This window comes from Macaca nemestrina, chromosome X (assembly GCF_043159975.1).
Source record: "Macaca nemestrina isolate mMacNem1 chromosome X, mMacNem.hap1, whole genome shotgun sequence".
NCBI classification, from domain to species: domain Eukaryota; kingdom Metazoa; phylum Chordata; class Mammalia; order Primates; family Cercopithecidae; genus Macaca; species Macaca nemestrina.
The window spans coordinates 141342602-141370410 of NC_092145.1; the positions used below are offsets into that span (position 1 = coordinate 141342602).

The 27809-nt window shown below is 45.6% G+C and overlaps 2 protein-coding genes across 7 annotated transcripts in view; one reads left to right on the forward strand and one right to left on the reverse strand.

Annotated features, from left to right (window-relative positions):
* Window positions 1-11180, forward strand: part of LOC105478285 (mitogen-activated protein kinase kinase kinase 15) — a 149533-nt gene extending 138353 nt beyond the window's left edge. For 4 of the 5 annotated variants that reach the window (XM_071088995.1, XM_071088998.1, XM_071088999.1 and 1 more), the window contains 5 exons: window positions 1941-2106; window positions 8278-8390; window positions 9566-9666; window positions 9744-9820; window positions 10323-11180. In XM_071088995.1, the coding sequence (XP_070945096.1) occupies window positions 1941-2106; window positions 8278-8390; window positions 9566-9666; window positions 9744-9820; window positions 10323-10407 (542 nt within the window). In that variant the 3' untranslated portion in view covers window positions 10408-11180. Of the gene's footprint in view, window positions 1-1940; window positions 2107-8277; window positions 8391-9246; window positions 9305-9565; window positions 9667-9743; window positions 9821-10322 lie in introns of those variants that run through there. The other variant, XR_011618369.1, reaches the window with a different exon arrangement.
* A 133-nt stretch (window positions 11181-11313) lies between these two features.
* LOC105478195 (pyruvate dehydrogenase E1 subunit alpha 1) lies at window positions 11314-27625 on the reverse strand. 2 transcript variants are annotated; one of them, XM_071089000.1, is made up of 12 exons: window positions 27456-27625; window positions 24954-25067; window positions 22202-22261; window positions 21488-21661; window positions 20231-20357; window positions 18476-18567; window positions 17067-17159; window positions 15843-15998; window positions 15598-15669; window positions 13401-13468; window positions 12126-12234; window positions 11314-11658 (listed from the first exon to the last, which is right to left on the reverse strand). In XM_071089000.1, the coding sequence occupies exons 1-12, from the start codon at window positions 27510-27512 to the stop codon at window positions 11494-11496; spliced, it is 1287 nt and encodes a 428-aa protein (XP_070945101.1). In that variant the 5' UTR covers window positions 27513-27625; the 3' UTR covers window positions 11314-11493. The 2 variants fall into 2 exon arrangements, with proteins under 2 accessions (XP_070945101.1, XP_011733593.2); XM_011735291.2 differs by lacking the exon at window positions 24954-25067 and having other exon boundaries at window positions 27456-27624.
* Between the last annotated feature and the right edge of the window lie 184 nt (window positions 27626-27809).

Below are 27809 nucleotides of genomic sequence, written 5' to 3' on the forward strand. Positions count from 1 at the left end.
CCTGAGGTCAGGAGTTCGAGACCAGCCTGGCCAACATGGTGAAACCCCATCTCTACTAAAAATACCAAAAAATTAGCCAGGCTTGGTGGCACATGCCTGTAATCTCAGCTACTCGGAGGCTGAGACAGGAAAATCGCTTGAACCTAGGTGGTGGAGGGTGCAGTAAGCCGAGATCACGCCACTGCACTCCAGCCTGGGCAACAGAGTGAGATTCCATCACAATAAAAATAAATAAAATAAAATAAAAATAAAATAAAAAGGGAGCATGGGGCCAGAGAGGAAGGATCCTCCAGTCCTCTGGTATCCCCCTCATTGTGCACTGAGGAATGCCTCCTGGGTAATTGACAATACAGTGGCTCAGATTCCTCTCTCCGAATCTTCACATAGTAGTTACAGAAATCTTTGGTTTTTGTCGATTTCCTTTTTTTTTTTTTGTTTTGTTTTTTTGTTTTTTTGTTTTTTGAGACGGAGTCTCGCTCTTTCGCCCAGGCTGGAGTCCAGTGGCGCGATCTCCACTCACTGCAAGCTCCGCCTCCTGGGTTCACGCCGTTCTCCTGCCTCAGCCTCCCCAGTAGCTAGGACTACAGGCGCCGCCACCTCGCCCAGCTAGTTTTTTTTTGTTTTGTTTTGTTTTGTTTTTGTATTTTTTAGTAGAGACGGGGTTTCACTGGGTTAGCCAGGATGGTCTCGATTTCCTGACCTCGTGATCCGCCCGTCTCGGCCTCCCAAAGTGCTGGGATTACAGGCTTGAGCCACCGCGCCCAGCCCGATTTCCTTTTTGAAACGTTACCAAAGTTGATTCTCCTTCTCTGGCAACTTCTTCCTGTTAAGGGAGGCTTTACAGCCCATTCTGTTGCCATCACGGTTTCCCCCTTTCCTTCAGCCCCCTGCTGATCGGCTCCGGCTCACCCTCCTGAATGCACTGTGTAGCCCAGGCTCGGCTGCAGGAGAGGCTTGGGAAACCCCAGTGCTTAATTCCTCTCCCACTCCAAGCAGACATCTTCTGTAGTAAAAACGGCACAGGCTTGGGTGGCAGTCTGGCTGTACCTAGTTCTTTTTTTCTTTTTTTTTTTCTGGGACAGTCTTGCTCTATCACTCAGGCTGGAGTGCAGTGGCACAATCTCAGCTCACTGCAGCCTCCACCTCCTGGGTTCAAGTGATTCTCGTGCCTCAGCCTTCCGAGTAGCTGGGATTACAGGGGTACGCACCACCACGCCCAGCTAATTTATTAATTAATTTATTATTATTACTTTACACGGAGTCTTGCTCTGTCACCAGGCTGGAGTGCAGTGACGTGATCTCGCCTCACTGCAATCTCGATCTCCCGGGTTCAAGCAATTCTCCTGCCTCAGCTTCCCGAGTAGATGGGGCTACAGGTGTGCGCCACCACACCCAGCTAATTTTTCTAGTAGAGATGGGGTTTCACCATGTTGGCCAGGATGGTCTTGATCTCTTGACCTTGTGATCTGCCCACCTCAGCCTCCCAAAGTGCTGGGATTACAGGCGTGAGCCACCGCACCTGGCCCCGGCTAATATTTGTATATATTTTTTAGTAGAGATGGGGTTTCACCATGTTGACCAGGCTGGTCTCGAACTCCTGACCTCAAGTGATCTGCCTGCCTCAGCCTCCCAAAGTGCTGGGATTGCAGGTGTAAGCCACCGTGCCTGGCCTGGTTGTACCCTTCAAATGCTGGCCTTGGCTCGCTTTATATCCTTAAGCCTCAATTTCTTCCTCTGGAAACTGGCGTGATCAGCTTTACGCTGCAGAGAACCAAATAGAATGGTCTCCTCTCCATTTGTAAAGTCAGCGGTCCCCTAATGGAGCATGGCACGGGCCAGGCCAGCTTCCAAACAGCCCGGTTTGCTGACCCGGGTGTCTGTGACCCCAGGCCCTACTGGCCTGATTTGCTCACCATGGTCATGTCTTGTGTGATTTGCAGAGCTCCAAGCCCACTTTGAGCCTACCTGTGAGACTGAAGGGGTAGATAAGGACATGGATGAAGCAGAAGAGGGCTATCCCCCAGCGGCCAGACCTGGCCAGGAGGCCCAGCCCCACCAGCAGCACCTGAGCCTCCAGCTGGGTGAGCTCAGGCAGGAGACCAACAGGTGAGAAGCTTCTGGGCCCTCTGGGAGCAGAGGCTGGGACAATGGCCTGAGCCACCAAGATGCTGATGAATTGGTTTGGTTGTTGAGTGTCTCACCCAGGTCTTAGGAAAAAGCAGCTTCATCATCCACGAACTGGGCAAGGGTGTATTCTCAGCTGTAATTGAGGGACTAGAGGAATGCCTTCCTTTAAAAAAAAAAAAAAAAAAAGTCAGAATCAGTGGTATAGTACCTTGCCCCAGGCCACACAGAAATTACTCATACTGAAGGCAGCAGCATCTCTGAATTCTTTCTCTGTGTCTTTTCACCAAGACGGGGCGCCTGGCATGGTGTGTGGGTCTCGCAGGCTCAGCAGCCTGCCCCTGCAGAAGTCGCAGGGTTTGGGGGTTGGTTAGCACTTCGTCAGTGGATGCACATCCCATAATCCCAACCCTGAGGAAGTTTGCCCTGTTGTCATTTCTTCCATGTGATTTGTCATGATCCCTAGACGGGCATTAGTGGACTGCCTTCCCAACCAGGCAACCCTGGCATCAGCATCATATTCCTCCAATGCACTGGTCTGTTTTGTTCACTTCCTGGCACATAGTAGGTGCTTAATAAATATTTGTGAAATGGACGGGCATGGTGGCTCACGCCTTTAATCCCAACACTTTGAGGGGCCGACGTGAGTGGATCACTTAAGGTCAGGAGTTTGAGACCAGCCTGGCCAACATGGTGAAACCCCGTCTCTATAAAACTACAAAATTAGGCAGGCATGGTGGGGCACGCCTGTAATCTCAGCTGCTTGGGAAGCTGAGGCAGGAGAATCGATTGAACCTGGGAGGCAGGGTTGCAGTGAGCTGAGATTGTGCCATTGCACTCCAGGCTTGTCAACAAGAGAGGAACTCCGTCTCAAAAAAAAAAAAAGAAAGGAAGAAATATTTGTGAAATGAATAAAAATATTCCTGTTTGCTCTGGGAAGTCACATTATCAGCTGCGTGATTTGGTTTTTAAAAGTAATCCATAGTTGGCCCGGTATGGTGGCTCACGCCTGTAATCCCAGCACTTTGGGAGGCCAAGGCGGGCGGATCACAAGGTCAGGAGTTAGAGACCAGCCTGGCCAGTATGGTGAAACCCTGTCTCTACTAAAAATATAAGAATTTGCCAGGCGTGGTGGCGTGTGCCTGTAATCCCAGCTACTTAGGAGGCTGAGGCAGGAGAATCACTTGAACCCAGGTGGCAGAGGTTGCAGTGAGCCGAGATCATGCCACTGCACTCCAGCCTGGGTGACAGAGTGAGACTCCGTCTCAAAAAAAAAAAAAAAAAAAAAAAGTAATCCGTAGTTACAGCAAATGAGTTGGTATTCGTTCCAAATGACGCTTTGTTGCTGTGTGATCACTGGCGAGTAATGCTAATGACTATTTAACCGGGAGATAAGGGGGCAGCTACGTATTTTGGATGAAAAGTTGTATATGCTGTCAGGGATCTCTCAAATTCAATCTCAGATCATCTAATCATTTCTTTTTTAAAAAGACCCAGAGTTTTAGTTAAATGGTAGTGGTGGCAACATTTTGAAAGTTTTAAAAATATCACAAATATTAAAGTTGGTAATAATACTTAGCATTTCTTTAATATTTTTTCCCCAATAAGATTTTTTTTTTTTTTTTAAGTTCAGGAGTATAAGTGCAGGTTTGTTACATAGGTAAACTTGCGTCATGGGGGTTTGTTGTACAGATTGTTTCATCACCCAGGTATTAAGCCTAGTACTCATTAGTTGCTTTTCCTGATCCTCTCCCTCCTCCTACCCTCCACCCTCCGACAGGCCCCAGTGTGTGTTGTTCCCCTCTATGTGTCCACATGTTCTCATCATTTAGCTCCCACGGCATATGGTATTTGGTTTTTTGTTCCTGCATTTGTTTGCTAAGGATAGTGGCCTCCAGCTCCATTCATGTCCCTGCAAAGGACATGATCTCGTTCCTTTTTTATGGCTGCGTAGTATTCCATGGTGTGTATGTACCACATTTTCTTTGTTATTGATGGAAATTTAGGATGATTCCATGTCTTTGCTATTGTGAATAGTGCTGCAACGAACATACATGTGCATGTATCTTTATAATAGAACTATTTATATTCCTTTGGGTATATATCCAGTAATGGAGTTGCTGAGTCACCCAATAAGATTTATAATCACCAAATTCATAAAATGATTATATATGGGTTTGAAGGTTATTCCTCTCCACTGTCGATAGTCATTGTGTTATTTTCCAGTCTCAGTGGAAGGAGGAATTGGTTAGACAGCAGCCAGTCTGTGAATGGCATTGACATGAACTGCACATTCCTGCCTAAGGTGCCTGTCCTTGTGTGTGTTAGTCTGTTTTCAAGCTGCTGATACATACCCGAAACTGGGCAATTTATAAGAAAAAGAGGTTTAATGAGGGGAGGCCTCATAATCATGGCAGAAGGTAAAAGGCACGTCTTACATGGCAGCAGACAGGAGAGGATGAGAGAGCCAGGTGGAAGGGGTTTTCCCTTATAAAAGCATCAGATCTCATGAGACTTATTCAATACCATGAGAACAGTATAGGGGAAACCATCCCCGTGATTCAGTTATCTCCCACTGGGTCCCTCCCACAACACAAGGGAATTATGGGAGCTACAATTCAAGATGAGATTTGGGTGGGGACACAGGCAAACCATATCACTGTAGTATGAAGTGCCTTGGCTGTGTGGCAGTTGGGCAGAGCTGAAGGAAGATGACACCTCTTGGAAAGGATGATGTGTGTGTCCTGATGAATGAGTCCTGAGAGCCCTTCTCAGTGGATACAGGCATGAGCTTGTGTTGTTTCCTTCACTAACGTAAAAGGAGGACTACTAGAGAGACCAGGATGAAAGCAGGCAGGGGAGGGCTTGGAGAGGACTTCTAATTTGCTGAGCATCAATATTTCCTCTTTGCTGTTGTGCTGGGGCAGAAGTGTTCTCCTCTCTCCACCTCACTTTGCCACCAAATAATACGGGAGTTCCTGTGTTCTAACCTCTCTACTGTTGCAGTGATTTCTCATGGCAACTTCAATAATTACCTGAAGTCTTTTTATTGATTGATTGATTGATTGAGATGGAGTCTTGCTCTGTCGTCCAGCCTGGAGTGCAGTGGCGCAATCTTGGCTCACTGCAACCTCCGCCTCCTAGGTTCAGGCAATTCTCCTGCCTCAGCCTCCTGAGTACCTGGGACCACAGGCACATACCATCACACCCGGCTAATTTTTGTATTTTTAGTAGAGATGGGATTTCACCATATTGGCCAGGCTGGTCTCAAACTCCTGACCTCAGGTGATCCGCCTGCCTCGGCCTCCCAAAGTTCTGGGATGACAGGTGTGAGCCACCACACCCAGCCACCTTCAGTAATTTCAATAAAGCTTAGTTCTGTATTCCCAAGTTCACCAGCATGGATCATATAAATGAATTAAAGGAACACAGAGTTAAGAAACAAATTCCATGTACTAGGTATGTGAGCAAACAACAAAAGTGTGGGGGGCAAGGCCCTTGGCCCCTGGAGGTTTGCTGAAAATCACCTGCATGAGGCTGATTAATTAGAGAGAAGGCATGTAAATGTATTTAACATGTATACACGGGAGCCTTCAGCATGAAGACCCAAAGATCCAGGGGAAATTGTCCATTTTTATTTCGTGCTTGGGCTTAACAAAGTATGGAGAGCTGTGGAGAAACAGGGATAAAAAGGGCCTGATTGAATGCTGATAGACTGGGGAAACGCAGCAAGGCCTGTCTGTCTAGATCCTTCCTGGTCTCTCTGAGCAGCATTCCTTTCTCCTGGATGTGGAGCAGGACCCTCTGGAATGGGGGTCTTATCACCTACAGTCAAACAAAATAGATCGAATAACCTTTTTTTTTTTTTTTTTTGAGATGGAGTCTGGCTCTGTTGCCCAGGCTGGAGTGCAGTGGCACAATCACTGCAACCTCCGCCTCCCGAGTTCAAATGATTCTCCTGCCTCAGCCTCCCGAGTAGCTGGGATTACAGGCGCCCACTACCACGCCCGGCTTATTTTTGTATTTTTAGTAGAGACGGGATTTTACCATGTTGGCCAGGCTGGTCTCAAACTCCTGACCTCAGGTGATCCTCCCACCTCAGCCTGCGCCCAGCCTGAAGAATATGTTTTTTTTGAGACGGAGTTTCACTCTTGTTGCCCAGGCTGGAATGCAGTGGCACAATCTTGGCTCACTTGAACCTCCGCCTCCCAGGTTCAAGCGATTCTCCTGCCTCAGCCTCCCGAGTAGCGGGCGCCACTATGCCCGGCTAATTTTGTATTTTTAGTAGAGACGGTTTCTCCATGTTAGGCTGGTCTTGAACTCCCGACCTCAGGTGATCCGCCCGCCCAAGCCTCCCAAAGTGCTGGGATTACAGGTGTGAGCCACCACGTCCAGCCAAGAATTTCTTTATAACCAATTTTTACACAGAAAGACGGAGGGAAAGTTAGAGTCATATTTTTAGGTTTTGTGGCTGGCTTTGGGGAGGAGTTCTGGTTTCTATGCCCCGTTTTGGGGAAGAGGGATTCTATGGTGCCTCCAGGACAATGGACCGAGAGAGGGAGGCAGGAGAAGGTCAGAGGAAAACTTTTGCATCTGAGGCTGCTGCTGAGGCCATTTGGGGGCACTGTTTTCTGAGCCCCAACAAAAGCTAGACACAGTTCCAATCTGTCAGCCCTTTCTCCCAAGACATGCTATGCCTGAGCTGGCATGTGGGGACTCGGAAGTTTGAGGCACAGTTGAGCCAAGTCCTATCTGATCCCAGAGAGCCCATGAGCAAGACTGGGTTTCAGGAGGCGGTCCTATGGGAAGAGCCCAGCCTGTGGACTCTGGGCGTTACTTAACTCCTCTGCCTCAGTTACCTCAGCTTCAAAATGGGGGTTTAGAACAACCAGTGCTTCCTAGAAGTGCCACAAGGCTTCAGTGACTGAATTCATGCGGTGTTTGGCACAGTCCTGGATTCTGGGTAGGAAGTGCTTGCTGGATGTTGGCGGGAGCCATCCTCCCCACCGGCAGAGCAGCATCTCTCACTGTCCCTGCTCTGCCCCATTCAAAGCAGGGGCTTCTGGCTGGGTGTGGTGGCTCACGCCTGTAATCCCAACACGTTGGGAGGCCGAGGCAGGTGGATTATCTGAGGTCAGGAGTTCGAGACCAGCCTGGCCAATATGGTGAAACCCCATCTCTACTAGAAATACAAAAATTAACCAGGCATGGTGGCACGTGCCTGTAGTCCCAGCTACTCAGGAGGCTGAGGCAGAAGAACCGCCTGAACCCGGGAGGCGGAGCTTGCAGTGAGCCGAGATTGTGCCACTGCACTCCAGCCTGGGCGACAGAGTGAGACTCTGTCTCAAAAAAAAAAAAAAAAAAAAAAAAAAAAGCAGGGGCTTCTGTCCTCATGGTTTAGTCCCGTGTGAGGAGGAAAGAACCTTACCATTCTGTTCTAGTTTCAGTGGCCTTATCCCAGGTTTAAATAATCACATCGTCCTTCTGGCTGAGTTCTGATCAACATCGGGATCTTTTGGTTCATGATATGTTTTTGAGACAAAACTGCCTGAGTGCGTTCAGGCTACTGTAACAAAACACCAGAGACCAGGCAGCTTATCAACAACAGAAATGTGTTTCTCACAGTTCTGGAGACTGGAAGTCCAAGATCGAGGTGCCAGCAGATTCCATGGCCAGTGAGGGCCTGCTTCCCCATTCACAGATGGCCATCTTCTCACTGTGTGTCCTCACGTAGTGGAAGGGATGAGGGAGCCTCTGGGGTCTCCTTTCACAAGGACACTCCTCTCACCTCACCTCTCAAAGCTCCATCTCCTAACATCATCACCTTGTGGGTTAGGATATCAACGTATGAACTTGGGGCGGGTGAGGGGCACACATTGAGTCCATTGCAAAAATATACCCAAGCTGTGAGCACTGGCCTTTGTTGTCAAGGGGAGGAAAACACAAGGAAGGTTCCCCTCCGCAGACTGAAGTCTGAGTCACAGAACCTGAAGAAACACATGCGCTTCCCTCTCTAGGCTGACTCTTAGACTTGTCCCATTTTCCATTTTTTTAAATCTCTAATGTATGCACAACAGATGCTTGAGTTAAATTGAATGGTGTTGAATGCTCTCTGGATAATGGCTTTTTTTTTTTTTTTTTTTTTTAAACCAGACTTTTGGAACACCTAGTTGAAAAAGAGAGAGAGTACCAGAATCTTCTGCGGCAAACTCTAGAACAGAAAACTCAAGAATTGTATCACCTTCAGTTAAAATTAAAATCAAATTGTGAGTCATTTTCCACTTGCTCTTAGGTGTGTTTGTGGGAGAGACAAACTTTAAAATCTAGCTAATATTCTAGTTAGCTTTGAAGAAACAATGAGGTTATCGTCTATTAATCCAGGACTCCAGTAGATTCTAGACTACTTCTCAATCATAAAAAGGGACTACTGATACATTCAACAACATGGCTGCATTATAAATGCAGTATGCTAAGTGAAAGAGCTAGATTCACAGCCAAGCATGGTGGCTCGTGCCTGTAATCCCAGCACTCTGGGAGGCTGAGGCTAGCAGATCACTGGAGCCCAGGAGTTCAAGACCAGCCTGGTCAATATGGCAAAACCTCATTCCTACAAAAAAAATAGAAAAAAACCAGCTGGGCTTGGTGGATGGGTGCCTGTAGTCCTAGCTACTCAGGAGGCTGAGGTGGGAGGATCACCTGAGCCCAGGAGGTCGAGGCTGCAATGAGCCGAGGTCATGCCACTGCACTCTGGCCTGGGTGACAGTGAGACCCTGTCTCAAAAAAAAAAAAAAAAAAAAAAAGATTCACATACCATGATTCCTTTTCCTCCAGAAAAGGCAGAACTACAGGGACAGAATCAGAATGGGGAGGTGAGGGGACTGATTGTAAAAGGGCACATGAGGACTTTTGGGAGTGACAATCATTTCTGTATCTATGCTGCCACCTTCATAGCATATTGGACACCTAAAAAGCGTAGTTTACTGCATAAGTAAATAAGTATGTCTCTGTCAACCCAACATTCGTTTTGGGCCACTTAGAAATGAGCTCCAGAGCTACCTCTTGGAATGTGGACTAGATAAGCTCCGATGTAAAACCTCAACACTAAAACCTATTTCTTTGTAGGATTTCCAACGCAGTTAGGGATGTGATTCCTAAGGAAAGGCATTTGAAAGATGTGAGGGTAAGCATTTAAAGCGGTAGACCTAACATGTCAAATTCCAAACTAACTGAAGGTATCCTAGATGAGGAGGCTTCTCTTTAGAAAGTGAAATCTCAGAATTATGAATTGTGTAATACGTACTATAGTGGCTGAGTGATACAGGGCTAATTCATCTCTTTTTCACATTATATTTACATTCTGGAATCATTTATTAATCCACCTGGTTACTTTTGAAGAATTTTATGGTTAGACTAATAGATAACAAATTGCTAATCGTTACAGGTATTACAGAGAACCCAGCAGGGCCCTATGGGCAGAGAACAGATAAAGAGCTTATAGACTGGTTGCGGCTGCAAGGAGCCGATGCAAAGACAATTGAAAAGGTAACTTTACAACAAAGAAATTCTTATGCTGTTATTACACAGCTGCTCAGCTCTTAAGGATTTGATCTTTGTTTCAGATTGTTGAAGAGGGTTATACACTTTCTGATATTCTTAATGAGATCACTAAGGAAGATCTAAGATACCTTCGACTACGGTAAGAGCCTCAAAACAGTTTGTAAAAGAGAACACGACTTTTTATGTGTGAATATGCTTAAAGCAGAAAACAAAGGGCTGGTCTCCCCCCAAACTCTGGAGTTCTGCTAGGTTCAAGATGGGAAAAAGCCAAGGTATGGCAGAAACTGAAAGCCAGGCAGAAGTCAGAAGTAGGAAGGTGACAGAGAAGAGCTGGCCAATTTCCTGCCATTAATGCCTGGCTGGGAGTGGGGGAAGGCACACAGCAAGCGTGCCCGCATGCTGGACCCACCCCCTTCTTTAAACTGCAACCTGCCTTCTTGTTCCTGAATCATTTGAAATAGCCAGCTCTCCGCAGGTACGTACCTCTAAGGCCATGTCCTACCACTGCTGGGACACGAGCGTCACCTCCATATGTGAAGAGAATGTTTTGATTTTCATTAGGTTTTTAAGTTGGGGACTGCATTTTTAAGCTCTGTTGGCTTGAAGCTCTGACTCTGAAGACAGCTCTGTTTGTTTCCTAGGGGTGGTCTCCTCTGCAGGCTCTGGAGTGCAGTCTCCCAGTACAGAAGGGCTCAGGAGGCCTCAGAAACCAAAGATGAGGCTTGACACCAATCAGCTAAGCTGGAGCAGATTGTGCCACCATGCTACATGTTTTGTTAAAGCTTCTGTTAGTGTACACACGAATTCTGCTGTTTACGTATTTAAAAATGCCATTGTTCAATTAATAGTTTAAGAACTTAAGTTTTAAACACTGTCCTGAGTTTCTTTTGAAACCTATTATTTATAAACATAGAACTGTGTGTATTGTGAAAACAGTGAGCCTTAGTTTTGACCTCCCGGAATATTAGGAAAGTCACCTGTAGTCCCAGCTACTAGGGAGGCTGAGGTGGGAGGATTGCTTGAGCCCAGGAGATGGAGGCTGCAGTGAGCTGTGATCACGCCACTGCACTCCAGCCTGGGCAACAGAGCCAGACCCTGTCTCAAAAAAAAAAAGTACACCCTTTAGCACTTGCTGGAATGGTGAAACAAGGGGTGTTTAACATGGAAGCTGGGACACTGCTTCAGAACTGGTATGGTACTTAAATTTGAGAAACACAAAATTGATACGAATGTGCCTTGTAGTTAATGTTTGATATGAACAGAAAATAGCTACATATTTATACTGAATGTGTAAGTAGAGAAAACTAAGTTATGTGGCCTTTGAAATGATTATGAAAGTCTTATTTTAAAATGGAACTGTCCTCCTGCCTGATAATAAATATTGTGTCTTACAGAGAAATGATGGTCAGCGCAAACAGGCTGTAGCACCAACACTGCTCGGAGCGGGTGCTATGGCAGAACACTGTGGGCTGTTACCACAAGCATGCCTGTGAGGGGCCCTGTGATTGATAATGGTCTCCTCCCAAAAAGGTGGCTGGGGGTGGGGGAAACAGGCACACAAGGTATTGTTCTTCCTTTTCATAATTAGAGTATTTGTTCAACTATTTTAAGTCAAAAATAATCTTTAAGCACTCAATAATTAATCTTTTAATGCAACAATGTACAAAGTGCATGCAATTACTACCTGCTCAATCTACACACTTAGTCTTAATGGAAGTTTACAAGAATTTCATTGACTGCGTTTTCTTCCTCCTTAACCAAGTTGAGAACACTGGTAGCCCCCTGAAGGTATAACCTCCCCTTCTAGTCCCCTTAACTGACTGACTTAAACTTGATCCACTGATTGGCACCACGAACTTCGAAAGGTGGGTCGCTGGAGTAGATGTGGTAGCCCAGCTCCTCCAAAGGTGGCTCAGGATCGGCCGTGGCAAACTGGGCAGCATCCTCAATCTCCTTCCTCACTTCCACATCAATTTCCTAAAAATTAGGTAACAGTGTAAAAGGTTTTTGAATGAACAGCAGTTTAGGTACCAACCAGAGTTCTACGGAGGACCTGTTGCTGGTGTAACTCTAAGTATGAACAGTTGCTAATTCAGAAGATTTTGGAATACAGATTTCTAGGGTGTATATTTTTTATGAATTAAAAATCCACAGTATACTTTTAGGAAAAAAAGAATTATGCTACTATGCTACTGTGGGGGCTTTGCCACTGTGATGGTGGTTTACAGTCCACCAAAATCTAAAGAGTAATACAATTTTGAATAGAGGAAACTAAAGGAAAAGCCCCCACCCCGAGGGGCTTCGGAATTATTTATGCCCCGGCACATCACTTTCTGGGCTTGGAGGAACCCACCCAAACGCTGTGGCCACCCAGGGGGTGGCAACTTTTTCTGTGGGAGGCAAAAAAAGCCAACCTTCAAACCACCACAAACAAGTGACTGTACCTTTAGTTCTTCCACACTGGCAAGATTGCTGTTCACCATCCTGTCCTTGAGAAGCATAATAGGGTCACTCTTACTTCTTACTTCCTGAATTTCTTCTCGTGTACGGTAACTATGGGGAGGGAAAAGTAGTAATCGATCAGTAAGAACAGTTCCAGTAGAGCAAGGACAGCATGATGAAATATGACATGGGGTTGGATTGTCCCAATTAGGTGAAATACAGAAGTGTGTTTCTGAAACAAAGGGGCACATCAATGCTATGTCACTATAGGAGTGGCAGAGTTATACTTTCAAAATACCAGAGCACAGCCTAACATTCTGTAAGAACTACTGCTGTCTTCTAGAAAACCGTACGCTGGTAAGTCACGTGGCTTCCCTGGCATTCTGACAACAGGGGCCAAGTTTTTGCTTGCTTCTTTGACTTAGACATAAGGGTCTAAAGAAGTGTCACTCATCCCACCCATTTGGGCTCCTGTATACATGGGAGGGGACAGCAGAGATGGTGTGTGTGGTGATAGATTTTAAGAGCACCAAGCAGGAAATCCACGTGCCTTGCCTTTCTCCCTTAAGCCCCCCTAAAGAAGCATAGCCAGCAAAACCAATGTATCTTACGCTTACATCATTTGAAGTAACACTAAAAGGATTCTACCATTTTCCACAACAGATTTACACAAAGTGGATCTATTCCATATACTGTGCTCTCTACATGATTTTCCCTTAGAAATCCACTCTACAAAGGCTTATTTATTCAACTGTGTCAACCCTGGGATTCCAGAATTACAGGCCAGAGCTAAGCAAAAAAGTAAAATTCATCCCTTTCTAGTGAAACCTAGCTTTTTTGATTGATGTATTTGAACGGATTGAACACCTAGTTACCCTTAGCTCTATACCAGACAGAAGAACATCTCCAAATTCTGATCCTCCTCAGGTGGAGTATGCCATGCATGGACTTGGGGTAATGCCTACAAAAGCTAAATGCCCCCAAGATATTACACTACCATCGGTCTTGTTTTATGTAACAATTTTCCTGCACAATTAAGGTATATAACACTCTAAAAATCACTGCTCGTGCTCACACACACTATACATTGTAGGCATTTTCAGTAAAGCTTTCTTATTAGGAGGCACTGCTTTCAGGTAACTTGATGCCAACACAACTGCATGCATGAAGTGAACTGGTATCTAGCTCCAAAAGCAAATATTGAAATGTGTTTCTTTTGCCATGTAACACCATTCAAAGCCCACCCCCTCTGGAAACCACAGTGCCCATGAGCACACCTGACTCCAGGATCACTCATACTGTGTCCGTGGTAACGATAAGTCTGCAGCTCCATCAGGATGGGCCCCTAAAACAGAAGTGGTAGGCAGTTAGGAACGATGACGGGAAGAGCAGGCTGACACTCCACGGCCTCAGACGCAGGCCCTTTATTAAGCATCCAGTGTATTCTTACCAGATCTTTTGAGGTATCATGGATTTCTTATTGGTTGACTGATCTGTTCTCATGTATTGATTGCATATTTCAGTTTTCTCATTTATAATAAGGCAATCTACCAACAGCTTGTTTTGAATCAAAAAGGCTTTGAAGGCCAGGTGTGTTGGCTCATGCCTGTAATCCCAGCACTTTGGGAGGCTGAGGTGGTTGGATCACTTGAGCCCAGGAGTTCGAGATCGAGACCAGCCTGGACAACATGGCAAAACCCCATTTCTACAAAAAACACAAAAATTAGCCAGGCATGGTGGCATGTACCTGTAGTCCCAGCTACTTGGAGTCTGGAAGGTCAAGGCTGCAGTGAGCTGTGAGTGTGCCACCATGCAAGACCCTGTGAAAAAAAAAAGGCAGCTGGGTGCGGTGGCTCACGCCTGTAATCCCAGCAGCGGGCGGATCACAAGGTCAGGAGATCAAGACCATCCTGACTAACACGGTGAAACCCCGTCTCTACTTAAAATACAAAAAAAAATTAGCCGGGCGCGGTGGCAGGCGCCTGTAGTCCCAGCTACTCGAGAGGCTGAGGCAGGAGAATGGCATGAACCCGGGAGGCGGAGCTTGCAGTGAGCCGAGATCGCGCCACTGCACTCCAGCCTGGGGGACAGAGCGAGACTCTGTCTCAAAAAAAAAAAAAAAGGCTTTGAGCATGTTCTAGAGCCTCCTGCTATTGGCTAGGCAGATTTCCATCTCATGCTCCTTTCTCGTAGTGTGTTGTGGGGCTGGCAGCCACTTCTACTTCACAGATCCTGCTAGTGTGTAACAAAGTTGACAGGCACCAACAACCTCTGCTACCCAAACCCTGAGGCTCTGCTGGGAGTATGACCAGTTGGGGTCTATCACCAAGTGGCTTGCTCATTCTACACTAGCCCACTTCCAGGAGATGGCTCTGAACACTGAGGGATGGGGAAACATTGAGGATCCTTGATTGGTTTGGTGCAGTAGTTAAAATGGGCGAGTGGGGAGCTGGCTCCATGATAAGAGTAGCTATGTACCTTTAACTGCTCTGTGGCTCAGTTTCCTTGTCTGCAAAATGGGCAAAACAGTAACACCTAACTCAGAATTGTGAAGGTTATGTGTTTGGGAAGTCATACATTCTACAAATCACCATGTCTCCAGCCAGGGCTGGCCCCCATGTATTCTTTTCAGGAATTGGGAGAGGTGGGGTCAATATCCATCACTCAGGGCCTGGCACTCCCAGCCTTAGGGTCCTGACATAGACTGCTCAGCCCATTGTATCCAAGCTGTCATCTTGGTCCTGCTCTAGTTCATTCTACTCATTAGCTCTTATTTAATGTTACTACATCCCACCCTTACTTCCCTGTCTCCCCACTTTCTGACATTTGCATCACTGCCCAAACATACATGGTATGGCACTGAAGTGACAACTTCAGAAACCTTGTGTCCGGGCTGTGGAACACTAATTTAGGGAGAACACCCAAACCTCCTAAGCCTATACTAGTGCTGAAGGAACTGAAACCTCTTTAGGCCAGTCTCCCTGTTACCATCTCCCTCACTGCCATACACTGAAGGGAAAGATCCTTAGGACTGAGCAAGACTAAGATTACAAGCTTCAACCATACTGTTTGTGTAAGACACACATATTAAATGCCTATTGTATACATGACATTCTATGCTGGACACTACGGGGATCCCCAATCTGTTCCTTCAAGGGACTCATGATTAATGGGGGGTGGGGAGGAGGGACAGAATTAACCTAACAAAAAGGCAGTGTAGTTGTCATGATGAAGACAGGCGAAAGCAGAGGAAGCACCAGGACAGACTTCCCCCAAATGAGAGAAATGTGGGCTTCCCAGCAGGTGAGCTACCAAGACCAAGCTACCCAAAGGAGCCCTGCTTGCTTCACTCTGCTTCCATCTTGTGCACCTCAATTAGCAGCTACCCACTAACAGCTTCAGCAGGCACACGGGAGGCAGTCTTTGAACTTCCAGAGATAAATGTCATTAGCCCAGAGGCCTTTAGAGTCTTACCTTCCCAGATCTACAATAGGCGGCAGCAAACCTTGTCGCCTCTCGGACGCACAAGATATCCATTCCATCCACCTGTTAATAAACGGGAGGGGCGAAGCATGAATCCAGCTGCCCCAAACCATTTTACTTTCACATCACCTGCTTATGTTTGAGAACGAAACTCTTCAATGTTTCTAAGATTGTCAAGGGTCTGCACAAGGACATACCCCTGGCCTTGGCCCCGGCCCCACCACAGGTGTCCTTACTCTCAGCCCAGGAATGAAATCGCCTCTCTTGTAGTAATCAGTGCTGGCTGCTGCTCTCTCAACAGATGTTCCCATTCCATAGCGATTATTCTCACAGATGAAAATACAAGGTAATTTCCACAAAGCTGCCATGTTGTAAGCTTCAAATATCTGGCCCTGGAAGTAGTTATGAAAAGGGGTTTCATTTGGCTTCTTTCTCTAGGATCCTCCATCTGTAACAGCTGCTGCTCTGCCTGGCACAGAAAGCTTTCATAAAGCACAGAAAGCCTCCTCTTCTAAAACCGAGCTTTGGGCTGGGCACGGTGGCTCAGGCATGTAATCCCAGCACTTTGGGAGGCCGAGGAGGGTGGATCACGAGGTCAGCAGATCAAGACCGTCCTGGCTAACACGGTGAAACCCCGTCTCTACTAAAAATACAAAGTAGCCGGGCATGGTGGCAGGCGCCTGTAGTCCCAGCTACTTGGGAGGCTGAGGCAGGAGAATGGCGTGAACCCGGGAGGCAGAGCTTGCAGTGAGCGGAGATCGTGCCACTGCGCTCCAGCCTGGGCAACAGAGCAAGACTCTCTCTCAAAAACAAAACAAAAAAAACAACCAAAAAACCGAGCTTTGGATGGTGAGGGAAAGCGGGGTGGGTGACAGATGAGAAGCAGCAGGCATCATACTCTTGCAACTAAGGAAGATGACAAACCAACTACTACTTGTTTCTTTGGGGCCATGCTAGCAGTAAGGAACACGCTGGAAAAAAGATCAGTATGAAATCTATCGGGCCCACTGGATAGTCAGAGTGAACCAGCACCTAAGAATCAGCCTCTAGAACAGGGCTTCACAGAGTACCGGCCACAGACTGGGTATTACTCGGTACCGAGAGAAGCACAAAAACTGAATTAGGACTGAGACGCTATTACCCGAATTTGACACTGCCAGCGCTGACATCCAAGAGAATGGGTCTGTATCATTTTGCAATAGGTTAGGGGAGGTCCTTTATCAAGCACTGATATAGAGCAAAGGTGAGCTCCTTCACAGGAATGCGCCCCCCTAAGTCTTTTGTGAAACAATGCTAAAAGGTCACTCTCTAATCTGGCCATAAGTCAACCAAATTTGAGCTAGCCATAGGAATTACTATTTCACCTAATAAGCAATAAGCTGCTGCTTTGGAAATTCAACTGTGAATATTAAACACTTTGAAAATAAGACCGTTATTGGAAAGTTAAGAGACATAATTACCTGGTTAGCAGCACCATCGCCATATAAAGTCAGGCAGACCTCATCTTTTCCATTATACTTACAGGCTAGAGCAATCCCAGCGCCCAGGGGCACCTAACATTAAGGACAACCGAGAAAGGAACCATAGAAATCCATGAGGGGAGATATCAATGCCCTGCATTTTAACTCCTGGTCAGAATCTGGCACAGAAATTACACTGCTGCTACAAACTCTCCTTCCAACCCCATCTCTCTGTTTATCCCACCCCCGATATTTTCAATGAAGCAGTAAAGTAATATATAAATACTATGTTCTATTTTAACCAGTAAGCAATAACATTTCTGCATTCAAGAGTTAAAAAATAAAACGTGGCCGGGCATGGTGGCTCACGCCTGTAATCCCAGCACTTTGGGCAGATCACGAGGTCAAGAGATCGAGACCATCCTGGACAAGATGGTGAAACCCTGCCTCTACTAAAAATACAAAAAATGGCTGGGCACGGTGGCGCTTAACTGTAGTCCCAGCTACTTAGGAGGCTGAGGCAGGAGAATTGCTTGAACCCGGGGGTGGAGGTGCGGTGAGCTGAGATCACACCACTGCTCCAGCCTGGGCGGCTTAGCAAGACTCCATTTCAAAAGAAAAAAGGGGAAAAAAAAAAGTAGGTTTTTTAAAAAAACACATAATAGAATCTTAATATATTAGGAAAAGAAACAGTTGGGATATAATTTTGTGCTGTTAATTCTTCATCATTCACTAACTGATGAGAACAAGGACTCCATAATGAAGTTGACAAGATAAGGCAATGTACTGAAATACAAATAGGAAGGGGAAGGTAGGCTCCACTGCTAGAGGCTCTTGCTTACTTATAAAATAGCAGACACCTAAAAGGAAACATTATAAATCACCATCCAAATCTACTCAACTCATCGCTCAAATGGTAGGCTATGAAGCACTAGGTCTTTAAAAGCAAACCAAGCCCCCAAAATACAGTCACGCATCGCTTAACAACAGGGATATATTCTCAGAATTGCATCACTAAGCTATTTTGTCGTGTGAACACCATACTGTAATGCACAAACCTAGAAGGTACAGCCTACTGCACACCTAGGCTGTATGGTAGAGCCTACTGCTCCTAGGCTACAACACTGCACAGCATGTGACTGTACTGAATCCTGTAGGCAAAATATTTGCGTACCTAAACATAGAAAAGGTAATGTGTTGTGCCACTACAACATCACTAGGTGACAGCAATTTTTCAGCTCTATTATAAGTTTATGGGTCCACCATCATATATGCGACATTGACCAAAGTGTCACTGTGCAGCACATGGCTATACTACTTCACGAAAAGTTGTCTGGGGCTGGGAAAGTTTTTGAAGACAAAGGCCAGGGCCAAATCTAAAGCAGCACACAGTCCTCGTCCTTGACTACCTGCGCTCCCACGATGCCATTGCCCCCGTAGAAGTTCTTGGCATACATGTGCATCGATCCTCCTTTCCCTTTAGCACAACCTCCTTTTCGTCCTGGAAATGGCAGAACATACACATGTGCAGCACAAACCAACTCTACAAAGCAAACCAAACCACACCCCAAGTGGCTCAACCATTAGAACGCAGAGGCCAATTCAGTCATCTAAGTACCTGTCTCTCCAGGCAAACACGTTTCTGCTTGTCCTTTTACTAGTTCCATGTGCTTCAACCTTTCCAGCTTTTCCTACTCTCCAGTCACTTAGTTTCCTTCAGATGTTAGCAAAAGTCCAGATGGTACCCTAGACTTTTTTGGTTTTTTGACCAGTTACCAACATCTTAGGACCTCTCCTCTACTAGTACACTAAATATATTCAATCCTTGAACAGAGTTTGAACTGCACGGGTACACTTATACAGATTTTTTTTTTTCAGCCACACATGGATTGAAAATACAATATTCTCAGGATGCAAACCCGAAGATATGGAAGGCTGACTTCAGGACTTGAGTATTTGAGGATTTTGGTATATTCAAGGGTCCTAGAACCAATCCCCTGGATATATGGAGGGACAACCATAGTTCAAGAGTCAAGGAGGGCCGGGTGCAGTGGCTCACGCCTGTAATCCTAACACTTTGGGAGGTCGAAGTGGGTAGATCACCTGAGGTCAAGAGTTCGAGACCAGCCTGGCCAACATGCTGAAACCTGGTCTCTACTAAAAATACAAAAATTAGCCAGCTGTGGTGGTTTGGCACCTATAATCCTAGCTACTCGGGAGGCTGAGACAGGAGAATTGCTTGAACCTGGGGGATGGAGGTTGCAGTGAGCCAAAATCACACCACTTCACTCCAGCCACTCCAGCCTGGGCAAAAGAGCGAAACTCTGTCTTCAAAACAAAAAAAAAAAAAAAGAAGAAGAAGGGCTGGGCACAGTGGCCCACACCTATAATCCTAGCATTTTGGGAGGCTGAGGCAGGCCACTGCACTCTAGCCTGGGCAACAAAGCAAGACTGTCTCAAAAACACAAAACAGGCCAGGCGTGGTGGCTCATGCTTGTAATCCCAGCACACTTTGGGAGGCCGAGGCAGATAGATCACCTGAGGTCAGGAGTTGGAGACCAGCCTGGCCAACATGGTGAAACCCCATCTCTACTAAAAATACAAAAATTAGCCGGGTATGGTGGTGCATGCCTGCAGTCCCAGCTACCTGGGAGGCTAAGGCATGAGAACTGCTTGAACCTGGGAGGTGGCAGTTGCAGTGAGCTGAGATCACACCACTGCATTCCAGCCTGGACAACAGAGTGAGACACAGTCTCAAAAAAAACAAAACAAAACAAAACAAAAACCAAAACAAAAAAATAGTCAAGGGGGACAAAGAAAAGGGGAATATTAAGAAGATTTCTAGAATTTACATCACATACCAAGCTTCAACCCAACTTACTTTTTTATGACTGCTAGACTTCTGCTGGCATGCTTGAATGATAACCAAACCTATTATGATTTTATAGCACTAACCTGTTTTAAACTTTTACCTGAGGGGCCAGAGAACTTCACAAATGGTCAGTTAACTCAAGAGCACAACAGAAGTACCAGAGCACCAAAGGAGAGAGGGTTAAAAAAAGAAACTTAAAACTTTAAATATTAACTCATAAAATAGCATCTTAATGAGAGATATTTAAAAACTTAATCCACTAATTTCCCCTTTCTGTGAATCAACAGCAAACCTGTAAGCTCTGCGAGAATTTCTCGGACGGAAAGGCCCCGGGTGAAGGTAAAGCCATGAGCCCGGTAGGCTGTTATGAGATGGTCTGTGGGGTTGATGCCGGCTTCCAGGCCCACACAGCAAGCTTCCTGTTAGAGGAAGGAGAAACTATGAAGCAACACAATACATGTTTCTAAATAAAAATGTTTCCTAGACCGTAGTGAAATATTTGGGCTAGTAGAACCTGTCATTAATAACCAGAGAAAGTAGCTATTTTCCACCAAAATACAGAGCGGACGGCCCAAGCCAGAAGCAATAAACTGGCAACCCACACATGGGCCACTTCCTTCCTTTCTCCTGTATGATGACCTAAAAGCAAATCCTACATCAGATGTCAACATTAAAACACTGGGGAATTTCACATGAAAATCCAGACTTCCGCCTTCTCTTGGAGACATGGAAAACAGGAAGCATTACCCCTGATTTCCACATGGCACCAACTGGCTGGAACCAAGTCATGGCATTCCTCTGGGTAGGGCATGCTGGTCCCAGTTCAGCACGAGTCCCTGTCACCATTCTGTTTTGTATACCTAGCCTTCTTCACTCATTTATTCTACCTGGCTGGCCCTTATAGGTATTTGATTCTATAACCCTTGACATAAGCCCACAAAACAAAAAACAAACTAATCCTTTCTCTCCAAATTATATACAGTACAGGTGATCACAGTGCCAGAAAGTTTTAAAATAGTAAAACTCTGAGAACAGGTACAGAAAACTGGCAATGTTATGTGTGAATGAATTCTTTAGCCTAAGCTTCATAGCAGGTTTTGGCATTCTACTTTTTAATTCTAAAATACTGGCTTCAGCCAGGCACAGTGGCTCACGCCTATAATCCTAGCACCTTGGGAGGCTAAGGTGGGCAGACCACTTGAGCCCAGAAGTTTGAGACCAGCCTGGGCAACACAGTGAGACCCCGTCTCTCCAAAAAATACAAAAATTAGCTAGGTCTGGTGGTGTGCACCTGTGGTCCCAGCTACTTGGGAGGCTGAGGTGGGAGGACTGCTTGAGCCCAGGGGGCAGAGGCTGCAGTGAGCCATGATCACACCACTATACTCTAACCTGGGCGACAGAGAGATTGTCTCAAAAAAATAAATAAATAAAAGAAAATTACATTACCAGCCTCAAACTCTTCTGATACATAAGGCAGGGTAAAGCCCAATAAGTACAAGCCATACTTCAGTACCTAAAAACCCAGTTCTATCACAACCCTACCACTCACCTGACCATCACACAAGTGACAGAAACCACGAATAATTTTCTGTTTATACAGCTGATCTGCTTTCAACTCCATTCGGCGCACAGTCTGCATCATCCTGTAGTATCTGAGCCCATCCTCCCTGGTGAGCACTGTTGTGACAGGAGGGCCTTCTTCCAGTCGGTGAAGGTCACATTTCTGAAATGGAATAAGGTAGTTATTATCCTCCACATACTACACTGCAAACACTGTTGACCACTCTAAGATCTAATTCCATTGCAAATAATATTGAACTTGAAAAACTGCTAAGGAGCACATTAGTAATGCTTCATATCGCCTCTGTTCCTTAAATCCATAAACCTCACTGTGCAATGAGATGGGGCTTGGGGAAAGGAAATCTTTCTATGATTTTCACTGAAAGCCCCTAGAAGCCAACTGAGATACAGGTTGAAAGAACCTTCAAAGAAACAACTAAGACTCTTCTTATTCAAATATTTCACTGAATTACTTTCTAAACTTTAGAATAAGCTTTTATTTTTATTTTCTAGCTCCTCCCCCTACCCCCCACAGAACAACAGCAAGCTGCTGCTAATAAATTCTAGTTTTCGTGAAGCTTCTCTGAACCTCTGATCCTGAACGTTTAGAAGAAAATGACTGAACATGTTCTATTCTAAAAGTAAAACTGTATATCAGAGTGTACCTGTGAAAAAATTATTAACAAAGTAAAACACCTCTTACCTTAATTTCAAATGTAGCATCATTTGCAAAATTACGGGATGCTACCAGCACTCTGCTTGCCTTAAAAGACAAAAATATACAAACAAATCAGTACTTTTTAATTGTCAGCTATTTTGGAAAGTATAACTATTAATCAGTTATCAGGATGAAGTTATGGAAATTTAATAAGCCCCAACGTACTCACAGGCTTCTCTTCCACCCTGTGCACTGTGTTTGCATCTTTCTTAGCCTCCAAAATGAATTCATGCTTTGGCCAATGAAACATGATCATCCCGCCATCTGAAGGCAAGCAGTGCAAAGAGGGGCAAAAACCAAACCCATCCTTTGTTTTCAAAGAAATTATAGTTGAGAATATAATGAAATTAGTGGCTAAAGAGACTAGATCATCTGTGAGCTGTGTTTGTTTATGCCATTCTTTTGTTTGTTTGTTTTGAGACAGAGTTTTGCTTTTATCACCCAGGCTGGAGTGCAGTGGCGCAATCTCGGCTCACTGCAACCTCCACCTCCCGGGTTCAAGTGATTCTTCTGTCTCAGTCACCCGAGTAGCTGGGATTACAGGCACCCACAACCACGCCCGGCCAATTTTTGTATTTTTAGTAGAGACAGGGTTTCACCATGTTGGCCAGGCTGGTCTCCAACTCCTGACCTCTGGTGATCCACCTGCCTTGGCCTCCCAAAGTGCTGGAATTGCAGGCGTGAGCCACCGCGTCAGACCTGTTCATGCCATTCTAGTCATAACCAGATACTGTTCATTTTGAGCAAGCCAAAATTATACTTCAAATAAAACTATGATTTAATCCCCACTCCAGGCAAAGTTGACTCTTCTATCAAATTGGATCTGTAAGAAAAAATATTTTAAATTGATTGAAGTATGAGATAAATACATTAGGGAGACAAGACAAAAGAAAAGATACTTAGCACTCTCTGACTTAAACACAATGTGCTTGAGCCAGCTGTTTTATAATTTATAATTCGAACAGCCTAAATCTTGGGTAGGCTCCTCCTGAAGCCCCAGTAGAAAGAAACGTTCTCTAAAACACTGTTCTCTTGACGTTTGGGTGGCTGTCACTGTTTGGAGGTAAAAAGCTTGGGAGGAGGCAAGAAATGATTCCTTTCCAGTTTTACAATTGAGCAAACCTGCTCACAGCAAAAGTATTCTATGTAATGGCTAAGGTTTAGGTTAGATGACAGTATTTATCCAGTTAGTATTATCGTACTATTTTAACTCCCTTCTGCCATATTCTCACACACTGACATGTAAACCAACATAATTTCTCCATAAAAAGCACATTTGATGTGTTCATACTTTACGTAATCCAGCAGTGGACTGGATCTTGGTGAGAAGAGTTAAGACTGATCTGCCAAGTATATGCTGGAGTGTACAAGCCAATAGGCAGAAAGCTAATTACATATCTCTTCATCCCTCAATAGACCATTATAGGACAAAGCCAACAAACACAGACAATGACAGTGCTGGAGGAAAACAACTGAAATACTAAGAATCAGTGTTTCAGTTAACTTACAGACAGAGACAGTCCACTAATGTATCTCAGAAAAACTGAAGGGAATTTAGGAAGAAGTAAAGCTGAGAGAGGGTGAAACAGCAAATCAATGGTTATATTTGGCAATCATCAAACAGATGTGTTATTCTTGGCAACTAATAAATTATTTTGTGGGGCCAGAAATGTACTGTATTGCGAAATAAATTTCCAAATACAACTACAGAAACTGCAGTTTTTGGAAGGCAGGAGTCCAAATCAGCCAGGAAACAGTAACAGAGGAAAGGTAACTTCTTTCTCAATCCTAGAGTTGAAACGATGAGGCAGGATAATGCTATACAATAAAGAGCAAGAAGGGGCCCAGTGCTGTGGCACGCACCCGTAATCTTGTGCCTGCAAAGATTAGGACTGCCAGAAAGCTACTTAGATACATTCTCCCCTGGCTTCATTATTGTGTATCTCAAAAATAAGAACCACTGATACGAGTGAAAGGAGCAAAGTTAAAGAAGCTAAAAGTCCTATCAGAAGTGTGAGTGTATTGTAATTTCTGAGAGCTTGTTGAAAAGATAAGTTTACTATTCATTTTCTCTGGAGAGTCATAAAAAGATTCTCTGTTAAATGGGATTCCTCTCTGACAGAGACCACGAACAACCCATTCAAATTTTAAAAAATAATAATTAGGCTGGGCATGGTGGCTCATGCCTATAATCCCCAGCACTTTGGGAGGCCAAGGTGGGAGGATCACTTGAGGCCACGAGTTCAAAGCCAGCCTGGGAAACATAATGAGACTCTCATCTCTACAAAAATAATTATTAAAAAATTAGTCACGTGTGGTGGCGCACATCTGAGGCTACAGTGAGCTATGATTGTGCCACTGCAGTCCAGCCTAAAAAAAAAATTAATTAAAAAAAAGTAAAACTTTAACTTCCTAAATACATAGGAATCATTCATGTGGAAGAGGAAAAATGTTTCAAAAATTCCATATTCTAACAGTGTAAATTAAAACTCTTACCTACCACTTATAAAGCCAAAACACAGTAAAGATCTCAAAAAGTCATACAGAAATGCAAACAATAAAACAAAGAATAACATTTTAAATGCAATTCAGTCTTCTTCCATGAAATAAGAACTATGAAAACTATAGACCTTATTCAAAAATGAAAACACAATCTTGAAATTCATTTCAAAGTTTCACAACACACACTCTTTGATAAGACAATGGCAATCTTTAAACCTGAGATGAATCTCCCCACCTGCCTGGTTTTAAGAGAGTGAGAGCAATCCCAGCACTTTGGGAGGCCCAGGTGGGAGGACTGCTTGAGCCTGGAGATGGAGACCAGACTGGGCAACATAGCGAAACCATGCCTCTACTAAAAAAATTTATTTTTTTAAAATTGGCTGGGTGTGATGGTGGCGCACGCCTATGTTCCCAGCTACTCAGGAGGCTAAGGTAGGAGGATCGCTCGAGCCCGGCAGGCTGAGGCTGCAGTGAGCTGTCATCATGCTACTGCACTCCAGCCTGGGTGACAAAGAGACTCTATCTCAAACAAAACAAAAATACCAGGGAGAATAAAAAATGAAAAAGGAAAAAACGCACAGCATCTTGGGAGGTTAAGGGGATTAACTTGTGTCACAGCCATCAGACCAGCTGCCTAAACTTATCCCTCCCTTCATGGAGTATCACACAGATGGTAGGAATCTAGTTCAGTAAGTCTGCCTAATTTGGGTGAGCCACTGCTTATTGTTTACTGTCAGGATTTTTGTGAAAGGCTTATATACAAAATGTCTTTTTACATGTATGATATAAAAAATTAAAACCTTGATCTATCTTCTTACTTATAGTTAAGTAAAAAGACATCCATAAGTATGAAGAATTACAAAAAACAGTCAACACGTTAATTATTCCACCCTTTAAAAAGATAAAGGTGAAACTTTTAGTTCTACCCTTAAAAGCTTCAGGAATTGTTCCTAATTAGTCCACGACAAGTTGAGTGACACAGAAAACTTCCTAATTATCTGAAGAGTTTACACCACTAAGTGGAAAGATACCTGGGCACTTTCTAAGGTGACTTCATATCTGGAATTCAATTTTCTTCCTACTGTAAGGTGGGGGCGGGGGGAGACCCTGCAAACTGATAGAGGAAACGATAAACCTGACTTGCAGAAGAAATAATAAACCTACATCGGGGTGCCTAAAGGAAGGATGTTTCTAAGCCCATAACTACCGGTACAGCCCTCTACCCACAGATATCCCCAAAGGGAATGACTTTTTTTTTTTTTTTTAAACACGGAGTCTTGCTCTTGTCGCCCAGGCTGTAGCGTAATGGCACTCACTGCAAACTCCGCCTCCTGAGCTCAGGCTATTCTCCTGCCTCAGCCTCCAGAGTAGCTGGGATTACAGGAACCCGCCACCATGCCCAGCTAATTGTGTATTTTTAGTAGAGATGGGGTTTCACCACATTGGCCAGGCTGATCTCCAACTTCTGACCTCAGGTGATCCACCCGCCTCAGCCTCCCAAAGTGCTGGGATTACAGGCTTGAGCCACCGCACCCGGCAGTTCTGTCATTATTTTAGGCAACAGGATTCCTAGAGGGGCATACCTCTTACCTTTTGACAATCTCTGCCTGTACTTAGAGCCGTATCAAGTCCTGGGGGAATTACCAGAATCCCGAGGCCTGCAGTTACACCAATGAACACGACCTCACTGTGCCTAGGGGTCAGAATGCTAGAAGCTTAGGTGTTGGGCACCTCTAAATGCTGAGGCCATGAAATAGTGCTGGACTCTACCCCCCGCCCCTCAAGCATCGTTGCTGTTTGCTTTAGCTACTTGTACCCCAAGAATGTGTAGGTAAGGGGAGGGGAGGGCAGCGTCCTCTGAGTTCTGCTTCCGCACTCCTGAACTCACTGCCAAGAAAAGCTCAGATGTTGAAGGAGAGGGAAGGGGAGGAAGTTTGTTTCTGAAGAGGCTGACCCTCTGTGAACCCGCCTCAGAACTGAGCACAGGTGTTCAAGAAATGTATACCGAACGGGACACTCAATAAATAACACTATTCAACACACATGCTATCGATTATGTGCCGGGTGCTATTTGGAATCGTATCCACACGTGTCACTCGTTGAATCCTCAAGACAACCCCAAAACAACTCTAAAACTCCATTTTAGAGTTAACTGATAACATTTTAATAACCGATAACATTTCAGAGATAACTCTTATCTCCATTCAGAGATTAACTCCACTTAGCGCAAACATTTCAGGAAACCGGGTCCCCGGGAAGTTTAAAAACTTGCTCAAGGTCACAGGGTTAGTCAATGGTGAGGGTGCTGTTTGAACGGAGCCACTCCGTCTCCAGATTCTACGCTATTACAAAGCCTCTCGGTCAAGAGAAATTAAGTTAGGAAGATCTGAAATGAGTAGGGTCAATCGGAGACTCGAAGGAGGCCGAGGCCACCCTTTCCGAGTCCTGTAAACCAACAGGCACCTCTTGAGCACACTGACTTCGCCCGGCGCACAGCTGGGCCCGGCGGCGGCAGCGGGGTGTCGAGAAGGGGGAAGTCCACAGGGACCTTGGCAGGATCCCGGTCCGCGTCGCTTCTGCTGAGGCCAGGAACGGAAAGCAGGGCGTGGGGGCGAAGTAAAGGCTCCCCGGCTCCCCTAGCTCCTTCTACCCAGCTCTGGGTGGCCCGGCCCGGCCCGCCCTCCGGCCCCGCCTCAGCCCCGCTCGCGCCCCACCCCGGCCGCCCAGGAGGTCTCACCGGCTTCTGAGAAGCGCCAGACAACACGCGGGAGACGGCGGCGAGCATCTTCCTCATGAAGCACAGGCACTGGCGGCAGCGAAGACTCCTCACAACCCAAGAGGCACGACGAGGGTGTCCCAAAGTCTCCTTCAGGTGCCCCAGCAGACGCCACGCCTCAGTCGCAGCGCGACGTGATAGAGTCATAATAACGTCATGCACTGCGCCGGGCCACGGGCCAACCAGAACGGCGTCCAGGGGGTGCTCCGCCCCCGCTAAAGGCCTGCGGCTGCCCATTGGGTATCAGCGCCAGAGAGGGAGGGGCTGAGCGCTCTTTCCGACGCCACGCGGCGGGCGGGTGAGGAGGCGGGACCT